The sequence below is a fragment of the Oculina patagonica genome, chromosome 8 (assembly GCF_052425735.1).
Source record: "Oculina patagonica isolate OP01 chromosome 8, crgOcupat, whole genome shotgun sequence".
Taxonomy (NCBI): domain Eukaryota; kingdom Metazoa; phylum Cnidaria; class Anthozoa; order Scleractinia; family Oculinidae; genus Oculina; species Oculina patagonica.
In genome coordinates this window covers 1,774,813-1,793,822 of record NC_135765.1, presented here as the reverse complement: position 1 = coordinate 1,793,822, position 19,010 = coordinate 1,774,813, and the positions used below count along the sequence as shown (strand labels likewise).

Genomic DNA, 19,010 nt, shown 5'->3' with positions numbered 1-19,010 from the left:
TCACAATTGTGCTCGGCGCTCGGCGCTCCTCGGCGCTCACTTTGAACGAAGCTATTTTTGGACGTTTAGGGGTAACAACAGAATTTTAGCACAAAATGTTGAATCATCCTGTTCAGACATGCACTTCTTAGTTTATGTAGCGTAACTTCAGTTGTGTTTAGCTTTCATGGGGTCCGTTTCGCAGTTCGCGTTCGGTGCAGCGGTTGGTGTTGCTCTTTTCATGGGCGCAAGCACAGTTCGACGATACCTTCTTCGTCCGACAACCACAAACCCAACAGAAAGAGCGAATTCACTAGATGACACTACATCAAGACCTTCAGAGCAAGTGCACTCGATACAAAGTGCAGTCACACCCGTACGCCATTCATCTGAAAGTTCTTTCACCGAGGGAAATGCTCTTGTTAGCGATGGGGACATGGATGCTAAAGATGGACAGCATCTTTTAAACCTTCTCTTCAATATTGCCGAAGATCAGGCGAGAAAAGAAGGTTATATTCACCGCGGGATAACCTGTAATTCTTGCCAAGCGAGTCCGATTTGTGGAATTCGTTATAAATGCTCCAGTTGTGTAGATTATGATGTTTGCGAACGTTGTGAATCAAGGGATGATCACAACAAAACTCATCTATTCATCAAGATCAAAATTCCGATGCCTCCACTCACTAATCCCAGAGCTCCTTGCCTTAAACCACTTTACCCAGGTGAGATTAAAAACAAAAAAATTAAATTAAAAATTGCGTTTTTTGGGTTAAGATTTTCCCATTCAAATTTTTATACCATTTTCACTTGCTAAAATTTCCAGCCAATGGGGCTGAGCTTTGTTAATCTCATTTACACCAAATTAACAAGCCTTGTTTTGACTAGCCTGTTCCAGGCTCTCAGTAGTTGAAGGGGAAAGCGAAAAATGCGGGCGAGCGAGAAAAAAACGAGGGGGGACGAAGGCGAGTGAAGGAAAGAGAGCCTGTAAGAATTTCTTTAACGACCCTCTTCCAGTATAGCAGGAGCTGCTATACCCTCTGATTGGCTGATTCTGACAGTAATGTCAACAACTCGGAACAAAGGTCAGTCACACAGAAAGATAAGCGAGCGCGGTTTACGCATGTGATTTCGGGGAAGCCGAATTGTGTTCCAGTTTAGAAGGTTGTCTTTGAGATTTTCTTGATATTCAAACGTTTAGAAAGGAACAAGAAATCTGCCTGAATTGTGAACCAAGCTTTATTGTGGAAAAGAAGTTTTCTTTATTTTGGCAACTGGATTTAGGAAAAGTTTAATCTTTCAGCTCTTTCCACGACGACTGCGATGAAATCGGAAATCAGTGTGTTCCTTAATTGTAGTTGCCTCTCCTTTGGTTTCGGTGATGTTGGACCAAGTTGAGCAGCTGAAACAGCTTGGATTGTCGGCGGAACTCAATCATATAGAAGCAAATATAACGGGTAAAACAGGCAACAGGCTTGTGCCTGTGCATGTGAAAATCTATATTTGAATCATGCGGTGCCAGAATGTAACGCAACGAACACGGGAGGTAAACCCTTGACATCATCGATCTCAAGAGACAAAGCGCTCGATCAAATTAATGCAAGAAGCTTAACCTTTACAACACAGAGTGTCTCTCTAAAACCAACTGTAATTTTTCTCGAAGTAAAGCCTCAACAGTCTCTGGAGAAGCCGCACAAAGATTTACTTAATTGTCATCCGTGATATGATACAAACAAACAGGCCCGGCATCACAATTATTAAATGCAAGTAATCATCATTTTCACGGATAAATTACTGACCCTGTCCTTCCAAAACAAACATCTTGAGAGCTTAAAGCATATCTTGCAAATAGAAACGAGCCAAAACAAACCGCACTTGTAAGCGAAACCAGTACTCTACAAACAGGAAAGCATGCGGCGCAGACCTTTGGCCTCGCACGAGAAACAGGAGGACACCTCTAGCTAATTGACAGAATGTCATTTGTACTTCTCAACACCTCATTATCTAAAAAGTGGGCGAAAGAGGGTCGTTAAAGAAATTCTTACAGGCTCTCCTTCCTTCGCCTTCGTCCCGCCCTTTTTTTCCTGGCTCACCCGCACGCGTTATTCGCTCTCCCATAACTACCGAGAGCCTGGAACAGGCTATGTTTTGACCTGTTTTCAAGACATGTTAAACAGCTTTTATTGCTGCTGGCAGCTGTCAAAAAATTAATCGTAAAATATAATATATGATCGTGTGTGAATTAGAAGAGTGTGTTCTTTTTTAATTTGAATTTGATTTATTTTTTAATAATAATTGTGCTACAACCTGTCATTTGTTAGATCATATGACAATGTTAATTTTACCATAACGATTATAGTTTGCAGCCTGTTAATCTCACAGCAGTATGCCAGATACAGTTAGCATTATGTGCATAAGTTAGAATAAAAAACAATGCAGTTAACGCTGTCCTTGCGACCACTCTTGTAAGCGACCCGCTCTAGAAACGACTACCAATGTTGAACCCTGTTTGAATTGTCACTCAAACCCTGTGATAAAAAGCTCTCCGGTCTTGTAAGTGACCACTCGCATAAGGAGAAGAAGGGGACTGGGGGGTCTGAACCTACCAACTCTCGTACCTTTTACACCTACTTCCTGTACCTTTATATCTCTTTGTCCCCCCATCTGTAGTGGTTCCCTCCAATTTGCCCCATATCTGTTGCAAAATGTTGCAAAATTTTACTCGTTTTCTTCCGGTTCCGGCTACTTTGGGAATTCTGCTTCCTGTCCTCTCTTCTACCGCGTCCTGCCCCTTGTCCCCCTCCACTTAGTACCCATACTACTTTCGGGGGGTACCAACTGGTCTTTTCCTTTGTTTTAAAACTTTCCTTAGTGGCCACTCAAATTGTCTGATTCATGATAATCAACACTTAACAAAGGCATACACTGCTTGATTGAATTTGCCATTATATAGACTAACATTGCCGAATTATGTTCATTGAAAAATAACTTGAATAAATGTTCATGATTTTTTATGGCTGGACTGAAGAGTGTTATCCATAGACTTACTAGAGGTAGAAACCTTTATGCTAAGAGCCCTGGTAAGCGGCCAGCCTCTATTGTTTCAGCATGTAGTCGCTCTCAAGAGCTCATTCTTGTAAATTACCATCACTTGCTATGACCATTTTTTTTAACCTTGAGGTGATCACTTACCCCGGTAGTTGAGAGCTTGGACTGTAGTGACATTCAACAACAAAATGTTTTTAGTGCTCAAACTTCTTTGATTGCAAATTATGGTTGGTTATATTTTGGTTATTTCATGTATTTAGCTTTTATTTAATTGCACTGTATTTTTTTGATTTACAGGCATTAAGGATCACCCCTGTTACATGTCTTGGGATGAAATTCAAAGTCTCAGAGACCAAAGCCATTTTGATCAAGCAGAGATAGAAGCACTGGTTGAACAATTCAAAACTCTCGCTACCAAGAAGGCAGGAATTACGCGTGAGGTGTTTGACAAATGTTTGGGTCCCTTGGGACAGCACAAGAACTTGGTCATGGATCAGATGTTCAAATTTTATGATCAAAATGGTGATGGTATAATCGACATTGATGAGTTTGTGGTAGGTTTGTCAATTCTCGTCAAAGGCAGTGAGAAAGAAAAGATCCCATATGCTTTTGGTGGCTGTGACATTGAGAAAAAAGACTACATTTCCAAGGACAACTTAAGAAGCATGTTTAAAGCGTACTTTGAAGTCAGCCTGGAGCTTGTCCGTGATGTTGTGAGATCATGTGAAGAGGAGATGATGGCGTCTTTTGATGACTCGGCTGACAAGCCGGTATCAGCAGTATTTAATGCACCAATTCCTAGTGACACAGGTCCTTCCACATCGAGCGGCAAGCCAGCAATGTTGCTGAATAACCCTGGGAGCAGTACAAGTGCTAAAGGAGTTGACGGCCGATGGCCAATCATGGAGGCAATGTCACAAGATGCGATCGACGAGATGGTGAATAATGTTTTCCAGTGTGCCGATACTGACAAGGATGGGAAGATTTCTTTTGAAGAATTTGAAGCCTGGGCTGCAAATGATAACACCATCCTTGCTTGGTTTGAGGCTCTTGGTACAATCTTTTAACGCTAGGTCTACACTTTTGTACAAAATTATGCTGTATTTATATATTTTATTTATGTCAAATATTTTCCTCCAATTGTCGCCACTTAGCTCTTACTTCTTTATAGTGTTTTTCAATTAAAGTGTAGAATGATGAGAAATTAAGTCTGACACTCACCCAGATGCCAAGAGCTCTTATCCATCAGAAAGGATAGAACTGTCTTTCATGCTAAAATTGAGCATTTTGAAATGCTTAAAAGGTTAGCCAAAAATGGCTTAGTAAGATATTAAATTAACAGTGTTCGAAAAAATTGAGTGAGAGTAAAACTGAATTTTTAGCACAGAACAAAGAAAGCAGAAATTCTTGCAAAGAGGAAAGCAAGATAATTATTGAGATGTTGGGATTTAAATCTCTCTCTGCTGTAATGTTTTCTGATAGTTTTCATTATTGTGTGAGAAATTTTTGTATTAGCTTTATGTAAATAAAGTTTCAGATACAGAAGACTGCGAGCAGTTTCTATTTTGCCCTAAAGTCTGCATGTTACATAAGGGGCAAAGTCGTGAGTTGCAAGTAGTGTGGGCATGCTTGCTATTTTTTACATTTCTCCCCACTTAAGAGCAAAATGAGAAACTCTGATACTATTTTATGTGAACACTTTTTTGTTGTATGTTTTTATATGAAATATAATTTTGTAAGGTTGATATTATTTCCAAGTTTTGGGATAAAAAATTTGATATAGAAGCTGGACAAAATTCCATTCAATTCAAATACCTTATTTCCAGGAACTCTGACAATGAGGTTTTCAATTCACGACACTCATAGAAGACCATTAAGTACAATGATATTTTCAGAGGGTAGTAAAGGGGGGGGGGGGGCGGATTTTGATCCTGTTTCATGCACAAATTTTACCCAAATTCCTGGTCATGTAAACTTGAAACCTGAAACAGCAGAATTCACGAATCACATTCTTCTAGCTATTTTCACGCATCACAGTCTAATATTTGCCCTATTTTCATGCATCACCCTTTTGCTCTCCACTTTCAGTTTCATGTGAGAATTCTGTATAATAATTCACATAGAAATATGACACATAGACTGGGATTGAGCAATGTCCGTAAAAATGAAAAATCGTGTTAGCAGATGTTCTCTCATGTATTGTAATTTTAATATCATCAGGTGTATGTGTTTGTTTTTTATGCTTAAGCAAACATGTGCCACTGGATAATTGAAAGACTGAGACTAAATCAAAGAACTATTAAAATGACACAATAAATTTCGTGGTTTTTTTTTTCTTCTGAAAAAAAGGCTTAGACTGCAGTTCATTCAGGTGTATGTGTTTGTTTTTTATGCTTAAGCAAACATGTGCCACTGGATAATTGAAAGACTGAGACTAAATCAAAGAACTATTAAAGTGACACAATTTTGTGGTTTTTTCTTCTTCTTCTTCTTCTGAAAAAAAAAAGAAAAAAAATCCTGCAGTTCATTCTTAGCTGTCATATTGCGAAGAAATATGAGGAATCATTGGTCATAGTTATTTTAATATTCTGCTCCTCATAAAAATGTAATGAGAGTGAAATATAATTAAAAGAAAACACTTGAGCATATTTTCATCCTGCCACTGTTGTTTGTATTTATATTATAAACACATAACTTTACCAAAGAATGCTAAAAATTTGTCATTGATCAAGGGCGATATTCTTTGAACGGTTTATAGACGGACTTTATAGGGTGAGTAATGAGAAGTGTTATTTTAATCGTGATGTGTATCGTGTTCCACTTCAATGCTCGCTGTTATCGCCGCGCTGCTTTTAGCAGAATGCTTCTGTGGCATAATTTTCTGTTTCCAGCTAAGGTTATCTCTTTATAGTTTCTAACAAAAGGTCTTTCATTTTAGCCATTACAGGAATGTGTGGACAGTTTCGTACATTCTTTGAGAATTTTTGTGCAATTCATATTTCAACTCGTCAAGTCGAGATCGAGTGATCGCACACAGGAGTCATGGTTGTTCCACGTTTCAGGCACGTTGAACTTCCACATAACAAGGAACAGAGGTGGTTAAAGCTAAAAGAACTCTATTCTGAGCTAAACGGAGTTCAAAATGCAAAAGATCTTACGGGGTTTCTGCAAAGCATCTTTGAGGTAGCTGGCAATGACTTTCAAGACCTCGCTCGGCGCGGCGACCGTTCGAAAGAGGCTTTGGATTCCTGCGGGCCGAGCTGGTATTTTGACGGCTTAAAGTTATTTCTTGAAGAAATTGCTACAGAGGAAGAAAGTGAAACATTTTTCAAAGAAATTCTTCCCTTCATAGTTACTTTAGCGTCGAGCATTGAAGAGTTCGCTCCGAGTGAAGGTATTCTCATCTGCACACAACAGCGAGGTATGTACTGGGATCATCAAGTTATATTGTTTACAATCATTTGATTATTGGGCAGTGCAAATGATATCTTCAATTTAATTTAAAGCGATTGGAGTCGTCAAACTTCGCTTATTGGAGATCAAGGGTTAAATCTACCCAACCCTTTCCGAACAGTAGAATCTTTTAGTAAAGTGCGAGCTGTTATTATTATAAGAAGCTTATTCAAGGTTCTTTAGCAGCTATTGTCGCGCTCACAAAGAATTCGTCGAGTACGCCCCGCTGGTGTTAATCAGAGTCGTTTACAAATACTTACGACAATACAAAAGTTCTTGTTAATCTCTTTTTGTTAATTGAAATGCCTTTTGGTATCTTGTAGAGGCCTCAGTTCTTTGAATAAGCCTTGTTCTGCTAAGCTTTCGGCTCATGGCGCGAAAATTTGGCGCGAAGAATCGAATTTTGCACATGTGGTTCTTGATAATATGAAACAATTGTATCCAAATTATTGGAGGTTTTCGGGATTTCAGCCTTTTCCTAAATTTTTGAGTTTCTCTTTCTCGATATGGCGGATGTAAACATCACAAAAATTATTGTAATCAGCCGGGGCGCACTTTGCATCTACTGGCAGAGTTCAGTCATGAAAAGTTAATGCAGTTTAGAATCGCTTTGTATTTTGGTACTTTGATCATGCATGTTGGCTATTAACAAAGCATTAATTTAGTATTTAAATCTTATTCCTTTAGTTGTTAGTGGTGTTAATCATTTGAGTTTGCAATTTTAATTGTTTAATACTCATCTTGAAGAGGTGTTATGTGAGCTCTCTTGCCTTTAATTTCCGGCGTCAATATTTCGAAATTGTATGTTTCAATTTCTTGTTAAAGCTTCACTTCTCATTAAATTAACTTTAAATAAATTACATTGGTAAATAAATTTCTCTTTTTACATTTTGCATTTCTCGATTGGGCAATGACCCAAATACCCCTTTGGAAGATGTGAAAATGTCTGTACATAATGGCTTAAGAACAGCAAAGTTTGGATAAATTCTGCCTGGAAATTGGCCTATTCTGCCTGCCAGAAGTGCTCATAAAAAATGCATTTTCTGCTTGGAATTCTGCTGCACCATAGCTACTCTGCCATTTTGAGTGACAGTGATTCTTCAGTGTTACGATGTTTCAATTTTAATGTAAGCAAGCAAGTAATGTCACTGACTTATGATAATCACAATATTTCCATTTGACTGTCAAATTGTGTAGTTCCAGAAAACATCCATACCCTCCCTTTGGAGGATCGTTAGAAATTCCAAGCGGGAGGGGGGTCTAAAGACCAAAGTTTTAAAAGGAAAGTGTGAACTTAGGGGGGTGGGGGAGGGGTTCAAACCAAAAACCCCTTTGTGAGGGGGGGGGGGACGAATATTTTCTGGAACAGCACATTCCCACCAGGCAGTTCTTTGAGAATATTATGAATAAATTGTTTTTTTATTATTTGCAGAGTCTGGCATTGTTCTTGACAGGAGATTCATTGCTTGTATCCTGGCTTCGTCATTTCTTTGTGCTCTGCCCCCACCACCAGATGATACTCAAGTTAGATCGATCAACTTTGTCCATTTATTTGCATGTTTTCACAGGTATGACTTCAACATTCTTGTCTTGTTCAAGAAAAATTCATTTAACTTGCTACAAATTCCCAAAATGGTCCAGATTGTGAAAGCTTCTACCAGACTTCAGGTTATTAATTAGACAATAGGTTAAAAATGTGAAGATAAGGTGGCTAGTTCAATCAGCTGGTTAAGTGTTTACGACTAGCCATCACTACCCTTATAGTGCCTGCCAGTGGTGGACTCAACAGTGTAGGGGACTGGAGCCCAGGGTCTCCCCTTTAAAAACCTAGCTTTATGTTTTATGGAGATTTCTTACATATTTTCAATTTTTCCTGCATTTCACATTTAGTAAACAATGTTTCTTTAGAGAGAATATCCAGTGCACCCAGGCTGCTAAGTTGCGATGTTTAATCCACTATTTTGAAAGACTTAATGACGAGTGGCCAGATATTGGAGGAAGAGTGTTCTTCAGCCGACAGGTACTCTGTGACTTTTATTAACATTTTATCAAGCGAACATTTTCTGATGGAATGAATCTGACGTGCCTGTTACCAGAGACAGAAAACCAAGAGAAAAGTCAGACTAATCCTATTAAAACAAGAATCAGGATTTAAAAGAATGCGTCAGGTTCTAGAAAAAATATCCATACCACTGTGAAGGATCATTGGAAATTCCAAGGATGTGGGGGGTCTTAAAATTTTAGGGAAAGCATGAACCTTAACTGGAATTTCCAGAGTGCAGGAGGGGTTAAAGAAACCCTCTGTATGTTTGTGGGAGAGGATATAGATATTTTCTGGAACAACACAATGTGGAAACTTACCATTGAACGAGATACTTAGTGCTGTGGTGTGTATACCTTATGTTTCTTGAGAAATATATATTTGATGAGCCGCTTTAAGCTTTTTTCTCAACTATTAACTGATCAGAATGATCCAGAGAGTGCTTTTACCAGTAAATGCAAACAAAATCTGGATTTACTTGAGGTTGCTAAATTTTTTTGTTTTTATTATGCTTATTTTGTGATTTACCAGGTAATACCAAGTAATTCACTTCCTACTCTTGAGGACTGGATGTCATGTGACCTGCCTCTGTGCCCTGTCATTGTCGATAACAAGACTTCTATTGAAGACTCTGGGGAACACATGCTCCAGGTATGTTTGGAACTCCCTAAGAGTATTTTGTCCAATCACACTGAGCCATGTTGGCTCTTGAATGTTGTCGAGGTACGTGTTAGTGAATCTTGACTAAGCTAGACTTGGCTATATACACTTTCCATTTATGGTATGATGCTGGCCAGAGCTAAATTGCCACAGCTTGTAAGTGCCATGGAAAGATAGGGAGACAGGTGACAGCAAGAGAAAATCTTAAACTGGCTAGGTCATGTATGACTACTATTCTCTGAGTAATGTTGGTTCTTTCTGCTCACCCCACTTCACCACCTTACCAACCCCTACCTTCTCCTAGGGTCACACCCAGATACCAGAGAAAACTATCTTGACGATGCAGTTATAACACAATTTTTAGAATAAATTAGTTCAACCATGCATTGGATTACAACTGAGTATTTTCATCTCCCTGTTTAGGTTGACTTTGCAAACCGTTTTATTGGAGGAGGTGTTTTGGGTGCAGGTCATGTCCAGGTAATGCTCATGAATTTTGTGCTTCAGGCAGCCACTTGGGTACAGTTGGTACTGATAAATGAGTTGCATCCTTTGAAAATCTTGTATTGTTAAGCCCCTGTCTGTTGTTCTTTCAGGAGGAGATCAGGTTTTGTATTAATCCTGAATTGCTTGTGGCTCAGCTGTTTATGGAGGCCATGCAAGACAATGAAGGCATCGTGATCAGGGTCAGTTTTAAAATGCTGTATTTTGTTGTTTGGCTTCAAGATACACTCATTGGAGTGTATTAAAGTTCTAGAATTAGGAGGTATAACCTCATACCCCTCCCCTGCTCCTCACGTTCCTTATTCTTCCCTTTTTCTTTAAATCAAGATAACACGAAAAGAAGTCCTATTGTAAATTCCAGTATATGGCAGCCCAGAAGGTCTCAATTAGACTGGGAACTGTTTTCTTCAGATCCTATATGCTTGAGTAAAAATACGAAGAGATTTAAAGTAGAGCGTCCACGCATTTTTCCACCGGGAGTTGAAAGATTTTCGTCTTATTCTGGATATGGAAAGACATTTGAGTTCACTGGCGACTTCAAGGACGAATCACAGGTTTGTGATCAATTGTTGACTTCTCATTACAATATTAATACATTTTAAAGCAGTCTGTTGAGGAGAATAAAGAAATTATCAACAAAAGGGTATTGCCTTCATCACCGGCACATTATGAAAGCTGACCTGACATTTGAAGGACTTTATGGTAATTAACATGGACAATAACGATTTCCAACTTGACTCAAGGTTTCTTTTTCATTTCATTTCTTTTTCTTTGTATAGCGTAATGAAAATGGTGATTTTCACACCACGGTGGTAGCAATTGATGCAAAACAGTTCAAGAACATGCCGAGAGAAGCTCAGTACGAGGAAACAGCTGTGTTAAGAGAACTTAACAAAGCTTTAGTTGGATTCTACAACCCGGAAGTTGGGTCTCAAGTTATCCAAAGTCACTCAGGTACGTAATTCTTTGTGCGCTTAAGGCCCGGCAAAACCAGAAAACATGCTGGAAGCATGTTTCCATAAAGGTAGGCACACACTAGGGGACTAGTACATACATACATACATACATACATACATACTTTATTTGAAAACAAAGGTCTATAAAGATGGCAGCCTAGGGCTGATGTGGACCTTTAAAACTTAATTACAGATAAAAAATAGAAAATAACTTATACAGTTCTTTATATTCTTTAAAATTTCATGACATTACTGAAATATACATAACATGATTATTTAAAAATTACCTAGAATACAAATACACATGCATAATAAAATTAAAAATATAATATAGAGTTTAAAAATACACAAAATCTTCTAAGTTTTTATTATTGTTAGTACATGTTCCTTTAATAAAACTTACATTGTCCATCGCTTTACATTTCTTTATGGCAGCTTTAAATTGATTTATATTTACAGGTTTTCTGATATTTTCATTTAGACTGTTCCAGACTACTGGCCCTCTAAAAATTAAAGATTGTTTGCCAAATTCAGTGTTCATTTGTCTCATTCTAAGCGAATTTCCCCTTCTGCTTGATTTGGTATCCTCAAAATAAGAAGATAGTCTGTGTTCCATAGTTACCACTTTAAACATTTCTAGTGCCACCTTCTTCTTATACATATAGGCCAGGTTATGCCATTTAACACGTTTTAGAACTTGGTGATCATCATAGGTGGTGGGAACATCATGTATCTGCCGAGCAGCTTTTATATGCAGGTTTTCAATTTCATCAAAAAGGGCATGTGAACAACTACCCCAAACTGATATGCAGTACGTTACATTTGGCAGAATCATTTTGAAATAAATATCCTCTAATTGGTTTACCGGGAGGTACTTCATCCTTTTTAGCATCTTAAGTTGGGCGGAAAAGGATTTCGAAAGCTTCTTAATATGACTATCCCAGGTGAGTCTATTATCAATTAATACACCTAGTGATTTAGCAACATCAGTGAAGTCAAGCGTGAGATTTCCACACCTCACTTGCTCAAGAGGACCAATGAATTTCTTTCTGGTAATAATAGTCGAAGGGAATAGTCGCAGGGACTTATCCCTTAGTGTGTACACAATAGAAAATTGACCGATTTGTGGGACTATTGGTTCCTGCGACTAGTCCCAGAAATCAAACCAGCTTAATTCGTGGGACTAGTCGCAGGGACCAAAAATGTGGTCCCTGCGACAAGAATTTCGATGCAAAATACGAGTACACACTAGGGGACTGGTCCTCGAAGAAAATTCCTGCGACAAGTCCCTCGGACTAGTCCCCTAGTGTGTGCCGACCTTAATTGTTTCCTCGTTTTGCCATGTTCCCATGCCGCGCGGAAACACGAAATGTTTTTGCCGTGTAGCAGAAGCAAATTTTGCTTCTTGGCCGAACAAAAATAACGCTAGAAACAAAAGCAAACTAGGAAACATTGGGGAAACACCGCACGCTACAAATGTTTCTGGAAACATGTTTGATGCTGTTTCAGTTGCAGTTGTAAAAACGTGGGAATTGTTATGGTACAAAATGTAACTGTAGGGTTAGGGTTACATGTCCGAAAAGTCAACAAGGAGCGTAAGTTCAAGCGATGTTACCTACGATCTGCCTCACAGATTTTTTTGCAACTCAAAGATGCGTGGGAAATTACACAGCGTAATTAAAGCAGCTGTTATGCAATTTTAGGCAATTTCGGCACTGACCAACTGGTCTTAGAATCAACTGAAATATCACAATAACGGCTTAAACTAGAAGAATTCAAAAGAAACACAAAAAGGCCAAAAAGGGGCATGGAAGGACAAAATTCGAGAAGATTAAAACGGATGGCTTACGGGTAAAGTTGAAAAACGTCGGCCCGACTTTTTTCAACTTTATCTTGTATGAAAAAGTGTTTTACAATGCTCGAAAATCATCCTTGTTTGTTATGTAGCCGTGATTTTGCCAATAAAGGCTTTTGCTCTGCCAATTTGAAGTTTAGAGCTCTTAATGAACGAAAATAAGTAGAATTACCTAAAACAACGTGACCTAGCCCCTTTAACATTCCCTGCAATAAACTATTTTTTGTCGATAGCCTGATTAGAAGCGAACTGACACGCGAACTGACACGCGAACTGAGCTAGCTCGCTTTTAATCCCAGGCCCCAATCCAACTCGAAAATATCGTGCTCGTTCCTTCTTGCAGCAAGCGCCTCATGAAGTAGGACCCTGATTCTCGCCTCTCAACGGTTTGTGAGATCCGCCATATAAATGCAACCAGTCCATCCACTTTGATCGCCTGTACGAGACAAATTGTCAACGTTAAGCACCCTTTGATCCTGTAACCAGTTGTACCACAGTTGTACGAGTCTTTAATTCTGATTCTTCTTTCCTTTGTAGATGTTGAAAGTGAAGAGTCCTCCGTGGCCTCATCGGAAGATCTCGTGGTCTCGTCGGAGAATCTCGTGGTATCATCGGAGGAAACTGAAAGTAATGTGGAACAATCTTTACCACAAGACCTCACAGTCGTGAAAATCCAGGAATTCAGCGATAACCTTGTTAATCTTGCGTTATCTCAAGCCTTAGATGAAATGAAATCAAACAATAATTTCATCCTCGAAGACTTTGTGGACGGGGATGTTCTAACAAATGTGATGAAAAAGTCCTTAATCGAAGTCTTCGGAAGTTCGCCCGAAAAAACTCGGGTTTATTCGGAAAGCCTTCTCAGGCCGTCGCCGCTCCCGAAGTGCGTGGCGCAAAACATCAGTGGTTCAAATACCCCGCTTGTTCCCGGGACGCCTCCGTCCTCCCCCGCCATATTCGACCTGGAACAGACATCGTTTGATTCGGATCGATTTCGCAACTCTCTGTGTTTAGATTCAAGCCCTGCCAAAGGTGCAGCATTGTCGCTTTCTGTAAAAAGCTTCGCTGATTCGCTCTCCAATTCTCTGATGTCATGTATTGAGCTGACGTCATCGCTTGCCACTGCCATAGCAACCACGGCTACCTCGCCCGGACACGTGGCCGCGGGTACCAAAGAAGTTTTTCAGAAGAGCCCCAAGAAATTAAGCTCTCCTGTGAAGAATGGCAGTAGTCTTATTTCTTTTTTAACCCAGAAAGTTTCTAAACCCGAGACACCGCCAAGAAAAAGGTTTTCAAATGGTTTTAACATTTCCGAGTTTGTAGAAGATTTATCCTCTTTAGTCAGCTCAGCAAAACTTGAAAGGTTTAGCGCAGCAAAAGATAGTACAGATAATTGTGCAGATCCTGAGTTTTCTAACCCTAGACAAAACCTTTTGGAAGAATTTGACGAAATCGAGCAAGAAGCTGCGAAAGGGAAGGAAAGCAGTGAAGAATTTAACGTCTCTGATACAAAGCTGTTTGAAACGTTGGCTACAAAACTGTCAAGTGCAGTTGTTGCTTCTGCGATTAGATCTTCGATTTGCTTTGTCGATGAAAAGAAACCATTGGACTCCATTGCAGATGGCGGAAGCCATATTGACAAAAAGTCTCTGCAGAGCTCTGAATTGAACACGGACAACAAGGAATTGTCAAGCGTTCTCAATGGCCACGTCGATGCACTTCTAGAGGAGACGTTTTCATCCGCTCTCGCCGAGGCTGCAGAAGTTTGTACTGAAAAAACAGTACATGATTTTACTTCATCCACCGTCGATGGCAAAGAGGAGCGAGGAGCAGACGACGGAGAAAGTGATCACTCAACTCAGAGTGAGGAGACAGGAAGTAACACACCGGACATCAGTGCAGAGGACGAGAGTGAAACAAGCTCGTCAGAATCCTCAGAGCCGGAGGCACAGAGCGACTTAAAGGGAGTTAAAGAGGTGTCTTCTGATAGCGCGTTAAGCGCTCGCTCCTCTGAAACTCCACTAGCTCTCTTTAAAATGGCGGAGGAGCTTTCCCAAGAAATTGTACTCGATGGAGTGACGCGCGTATCAGAAATGATACAGGCAAGAACAAAAGAAGCGACCAAAGACGGTGAGCGATACTCTCGGGAAGAAAAACAGCCTGAAGCTGTTAAAACGACAACGGAAGAATCGCCTTCTTTCTCTGATGAGGAGTTAAATGAGGAACAAACGTTAAATGAATTCGCGGAACATTTAAGTACTTTGACAGTATGTGGAGCGGTTAGAATTGCAGAAGCATCTTTGGTAGCTCCCACCGGGGAACCCCAAGTGCGCCCCGTTGCTACAGGGAACTGGGGATGCGGGGTTTTCAGGGGGGACCCGGAACTCAAGGCTGTCATTCAGTGGGTGGCTGCTTCTGCAGCTGGGTGCCCTGTGGTAGTTTATCATACCTTTGGTGACCGGAGAATGTCACGGGTAAGATCCACTTTGAAAATCACATTATTTTATTATATATATTTTTAATTTCATTTCGTTACTTTTTGCGCAGTTTAGAATTTCACCTTTCACCTCTCCTTGTGCCGCTAAATTTCTTTTTAGCGATGTTTCCAAAAGAATTTTGAATTTTATCTTCTTTTTGGGGTTTCCTGGTTATTACGTTATTCTAACCAAGGTTGTAATTTCTCGCCAAACAAGCTGAGACCAGTTTTCGTGCTTTGGCTTCCGCAACTTTCTTCTCGCTTGCCACAAGTTTCATGTTTCCTCGTGCTTGCCAACAAAACATGTCTTCGCACGCCTGCTTCGGGCTTCACGTTTTTTTGCGCTTGCCACTGGTTACACGTTTTCCCGCCTTTGGCTTCATGTTTTCCCGCGCTTGCAACTGGTTTCATAATTTCCCGCGCTTACTTCTGGTTACACGTTTTCCCGCGCTTGTCACTGATTACATGTTTTTTCCCGCTTACCACTGGTTACAAGTTTTCCCGCGCTCGCCACTCGTTACACGTTTTCCTGCCCTTGTCACTGGTTACATATTCTCCCGAGCTTTCCATTGGTTACATGTTTTCCGCGCTTGCCATTGGTTGCATGTTTTCCCACACTTGCTCCTGGTTTCATGTTTCTTGCGTTGGCCATGGGTAACATGTGCGTCCGTGTTGCCACCGGTTACACGAATTTCCCGCCCTTGCCATGGCTCCACTTTTGCCCGCGTTCCCAGCGGTTACATAATAGAGAGGTTAAGCATTACGTTTACAGCAAACGGCAAAAATGAAACTTTTGCCGTCTCTCTTCAGTTGTGTGTACAGTAGAGTGAAATTATTTGTATTTGCAATGAATATTAGGAGACGTTATTCCATTTTTGTATGCTTTTATTATTTACGGACTAAAGGAAAAGAACTCAAAATCAGAAGTTAGTTTGCCGTCTGCCGTTAACGTCATGCTTAACCTCTCTAATGTTTGCTTGGCTCATTTTTACACATCGCTAGTTTGTCCCGTCTAACACTATGTCTGGTTTTTGTTTCAAAGCTTCTCAAGGCACTGGTGTGCTTATACTCGCGTGGCTGGAAAATCTCTGACCTCATCCAGGGGGTCCTCCGATTCTGCAATGCTACCAAAGAGGGTAGTGAAGGTACAAGTAAACAACAGAGTCTGCTGTCATTTGTCTGCCATACACCACAAACGTCTTTGTGACAATGGAAAAGAAACATTAAACCCAAAGAATAAGAGTATTTTATCGAGTAAGAATGAATACAAGTATACTAGTAGTAATCAGAGATCAGGGGAGTGCGTTCGACCTATAGGTAAAATAGACCCAAGGTAAGCAGGCAGTGGCAAAAAAACTGACATGGTCGGCCTACTTGTAGTATGTCTTATGTCAAAGTTAGTTACTATGCTTCAGTACCGAACCAAACGCGAGGAGGATAAGTGTGAGAAAGATTGTGTGACGAGCCAAAAAAACATAGAATGAATGAAATATTATGTACACAAAAATAATTATTTATTTCACTTGACACTATCGTTTTCCACAAACTTCTGGAAATAGTTTTACTTCGATTTAAAATTCCACAGACATAATTCACACAGTAATCCACTACACGCATATTACATTCACACAACGATTTCCTCGTCAAAACGTCTAGTGTTTCTAGGAATAACGATATATCACAAATTCAAAGAAATGATAAAACAATTTCGATCCGTATTATACCCACTCTCGATGCATTTAATTCTAACAATTTGTAGTTTTGTGCAACATATAATAATTGCAGGAAAAAACGCTGGTTTACCTAAGAACGAACTCCGTACGAAACTACGCATCGACTAACTCGATTTCCACTCTTTTTATGACGTTCGGTGGCTGAAGACAACTCTGCTACCTTGGATGATAACCTTCTAATGTTCTCCATCACATTTTTGGCAAAATTACAATTTTGACAACACGTTTTTAACCCTTTTTTCAAGCAAAATAATGTTTCTATGCTGCGTTTGGGACGCCCTCTTGTTTTACATGAAATCGAGGCCATCTGTGGCTACCAGTTTCCCGGCCGAGAATTGCCCCTGCAAAAATCAATCGGGGCGGCCAATCTGGCGTCCATACAACTGCGCGCGCATTAAGGCTCGATTCATTCCGCATAACAGTGCACAGGCATACCAACTCAAAAGACACAGGACGCAAAAACAAAATTAGGCTTGCGCTCTCCTTCGTCGAACGCAATAAAGATATAGTTTTTAAAATTTCGACTAAAAGCAAATTAGAGGCACAAAGACAGCAACAAAAGCAGCTAACACTTTTAACATTATGAGTGATAAGAATCTTATTTCTCCATACAGTATCGATACAATGTCCAGCAGATAGGTAATGAGAATTTTATTGTATAGCATCATTAATGTACCAGTCAAATTGAAGGTTCAACATCCCCCCCCCCCCGGGCAACACCCCGGGCCAAAAAGCCGTTCAAATGCCCCACCATAGATCCATTTCAGGTCATTAAAAATTCCTTTTTCCGAGAATTAATTCATGAGCCAAGTCTGCAGACAAGTCTTAAATACAGGAAAAAGCCCTTTTAACCCTTTGCTTTTTATTCAAGTTGTCACAAAGCGGCAATCTTTGCTTTGAAAATCCTTAATCTCGCCATTTTGGACCTTATTTTGGCCTCCGCCATGATTTATTAACCCACGTTCACTCACTGGGACACGTAGCACGAAATCGAGGTTAGAGTTCAAATTCCCCACTTCATATGTGTAGTGATCAAATTCCCCACCCCCAGGGACGGCAAAGGCGTCAAATGCCCGGGGTATGCCCAGGGGGGGGGGGATGTTGAACCTTCGATTTGACTGATACATAAATTCTACGAAATGAATAACAAAGATTTGTTTTTAAAGGAACTGTTGTTCTGCGCGGTGCGCAAGTGAAGCACTTAGTTGGTCATCAGCTGAAAGTGAATAGAGGTAAATTAACCGCCGCTGCGAATTTGAAAAATTGATAGATCTTGAAAAGTAATAGTAATTGGCCGGGACTGAGTAAAGAGGAATTAGTCGGGCGATCGAGTACAAATTTATTTAAATTAGACTTTTAGTTAGTCAGTTAACCAGTAAATTAGATAGTTTAGTTAGACAGTTAGTTAGTTAGTTACTTAGCTAATTAGTTAAGTTAGTTAGTTAATGAGTTAGTTTTTAAAGGCTTCAATGATTCTTAGTTTTATTTCCATTTTTACAGCTTAGCTTTTTATTTGTTAGTATTTCCTTTTTTCACTGATGTAAATTTTTTAAGTAAATTTCATTTTTTAATAATATTTTACTGTAAAGCGCCATGAGCCATGGATATGGCGCTATATAAATCTTTTATTATTATATATTATTTTTATAAATTGAAAATTTACAAGCATGATTCCTTTCTCAATGGTTCTCCACTCAGCCCATTTTCTAATCGTCGTTTTAAATACAAGAAGCAGGAGAAGTCTTTGCGGAGAACTGCTTTTTCGAGTGAAAAGTTCAGTGTTACAACGAAACAGCAAGAAAGAACCCATTTAAGTGTACTAATTGACACACGTATGGCGTAGGTGTCCATATTTGAACAATTTTTTTTGAAAAGTTAAGATTGGGCACCAGTAAGTCGACACACGTCATCGCGTTCTAATTACGTAACAAATATGACGCGCACAGAGAACCACTCAGAAAAGAGAATTTTGTTATAACTACGGTGAATTGGAAAAGTTGAAAAAGGTCAATTAACGGTAACCGCCAAAGCAAATTTCCTGATGGAAAGCTTTCCAAATTTTCTTCGGCGGTTAACTTACCTTTATTAAACTTAAATTGATAATTTACTAATTTAAAGAAATTATATTTCGAACTGACTGAAGTCGTTTACCACATTGGCGGATCTGAGCTCGCGTACAAGGTGGATTCCTGGGGTAAAAAAGGCGAGGTCTTGAATTCAGCGTGCCTCGTTTTTTGGCTTTAAGGTGAAGGCCCGCCCACACCTGGGAACCCCCTTGCGTCCGCTACTGAAACAAATCGATACAACA

General features: G+C 39.7%; 2 protein-coding genes across 2 annotated transcripts; both read left to right on the top strand.

The window, feature by feature from the left end:
- Positions 1–34: 34 nt before the first annotated feature.
- LOC144664002 (uncharacterized) lies at positions 35–4,575 on the top strand. Its single transcript, XM_078525097.1, has 2 exons — positions 35–701; positions 3,322–4,575. The coding sequence occupies exons 1-2, from the start codon at positions 167–169 to the stop codon at positions 4,089–4,091; spliced, it is 1,305 nt and encodes a 434-aa protein (XP_078381223.1). The 5' UTR covers positions 35–166; the 3' UTR covers positions 4,092–4,575.
- A 133-nt stretch (positions 4,576–4,708) lies between these two features.
- Positions 4,709–16,225, top strand: LOC144664001 (uncharacterized). The gene is made up of 10 exons (XM_078525096.1): positions 4,709–6,445; positions 7,910–8,045; positions 8,386–8,497; positions 9,050–9,169; positions 9,602–9,658; positions 9,775–9,868; positions 10,163–10,236; positions 10,462–10,636; positions 13,031–14,967; positions 16,012–16,225. Exons 1-10 carry the CDS (start codon positions 6,067–6,069, stop codon positions 16,174–16,176), a joined length of 3,249 nt encoding a protein of 1,082 aa, XP_078381222.1. The 5' UTR covers positions 4,709–6,066; the 3' UTR covers positions 16,177–16,225.
- The last annotated feature ends 2,785 nt before the right edge of the window (positions 16,226–19,010 follow it).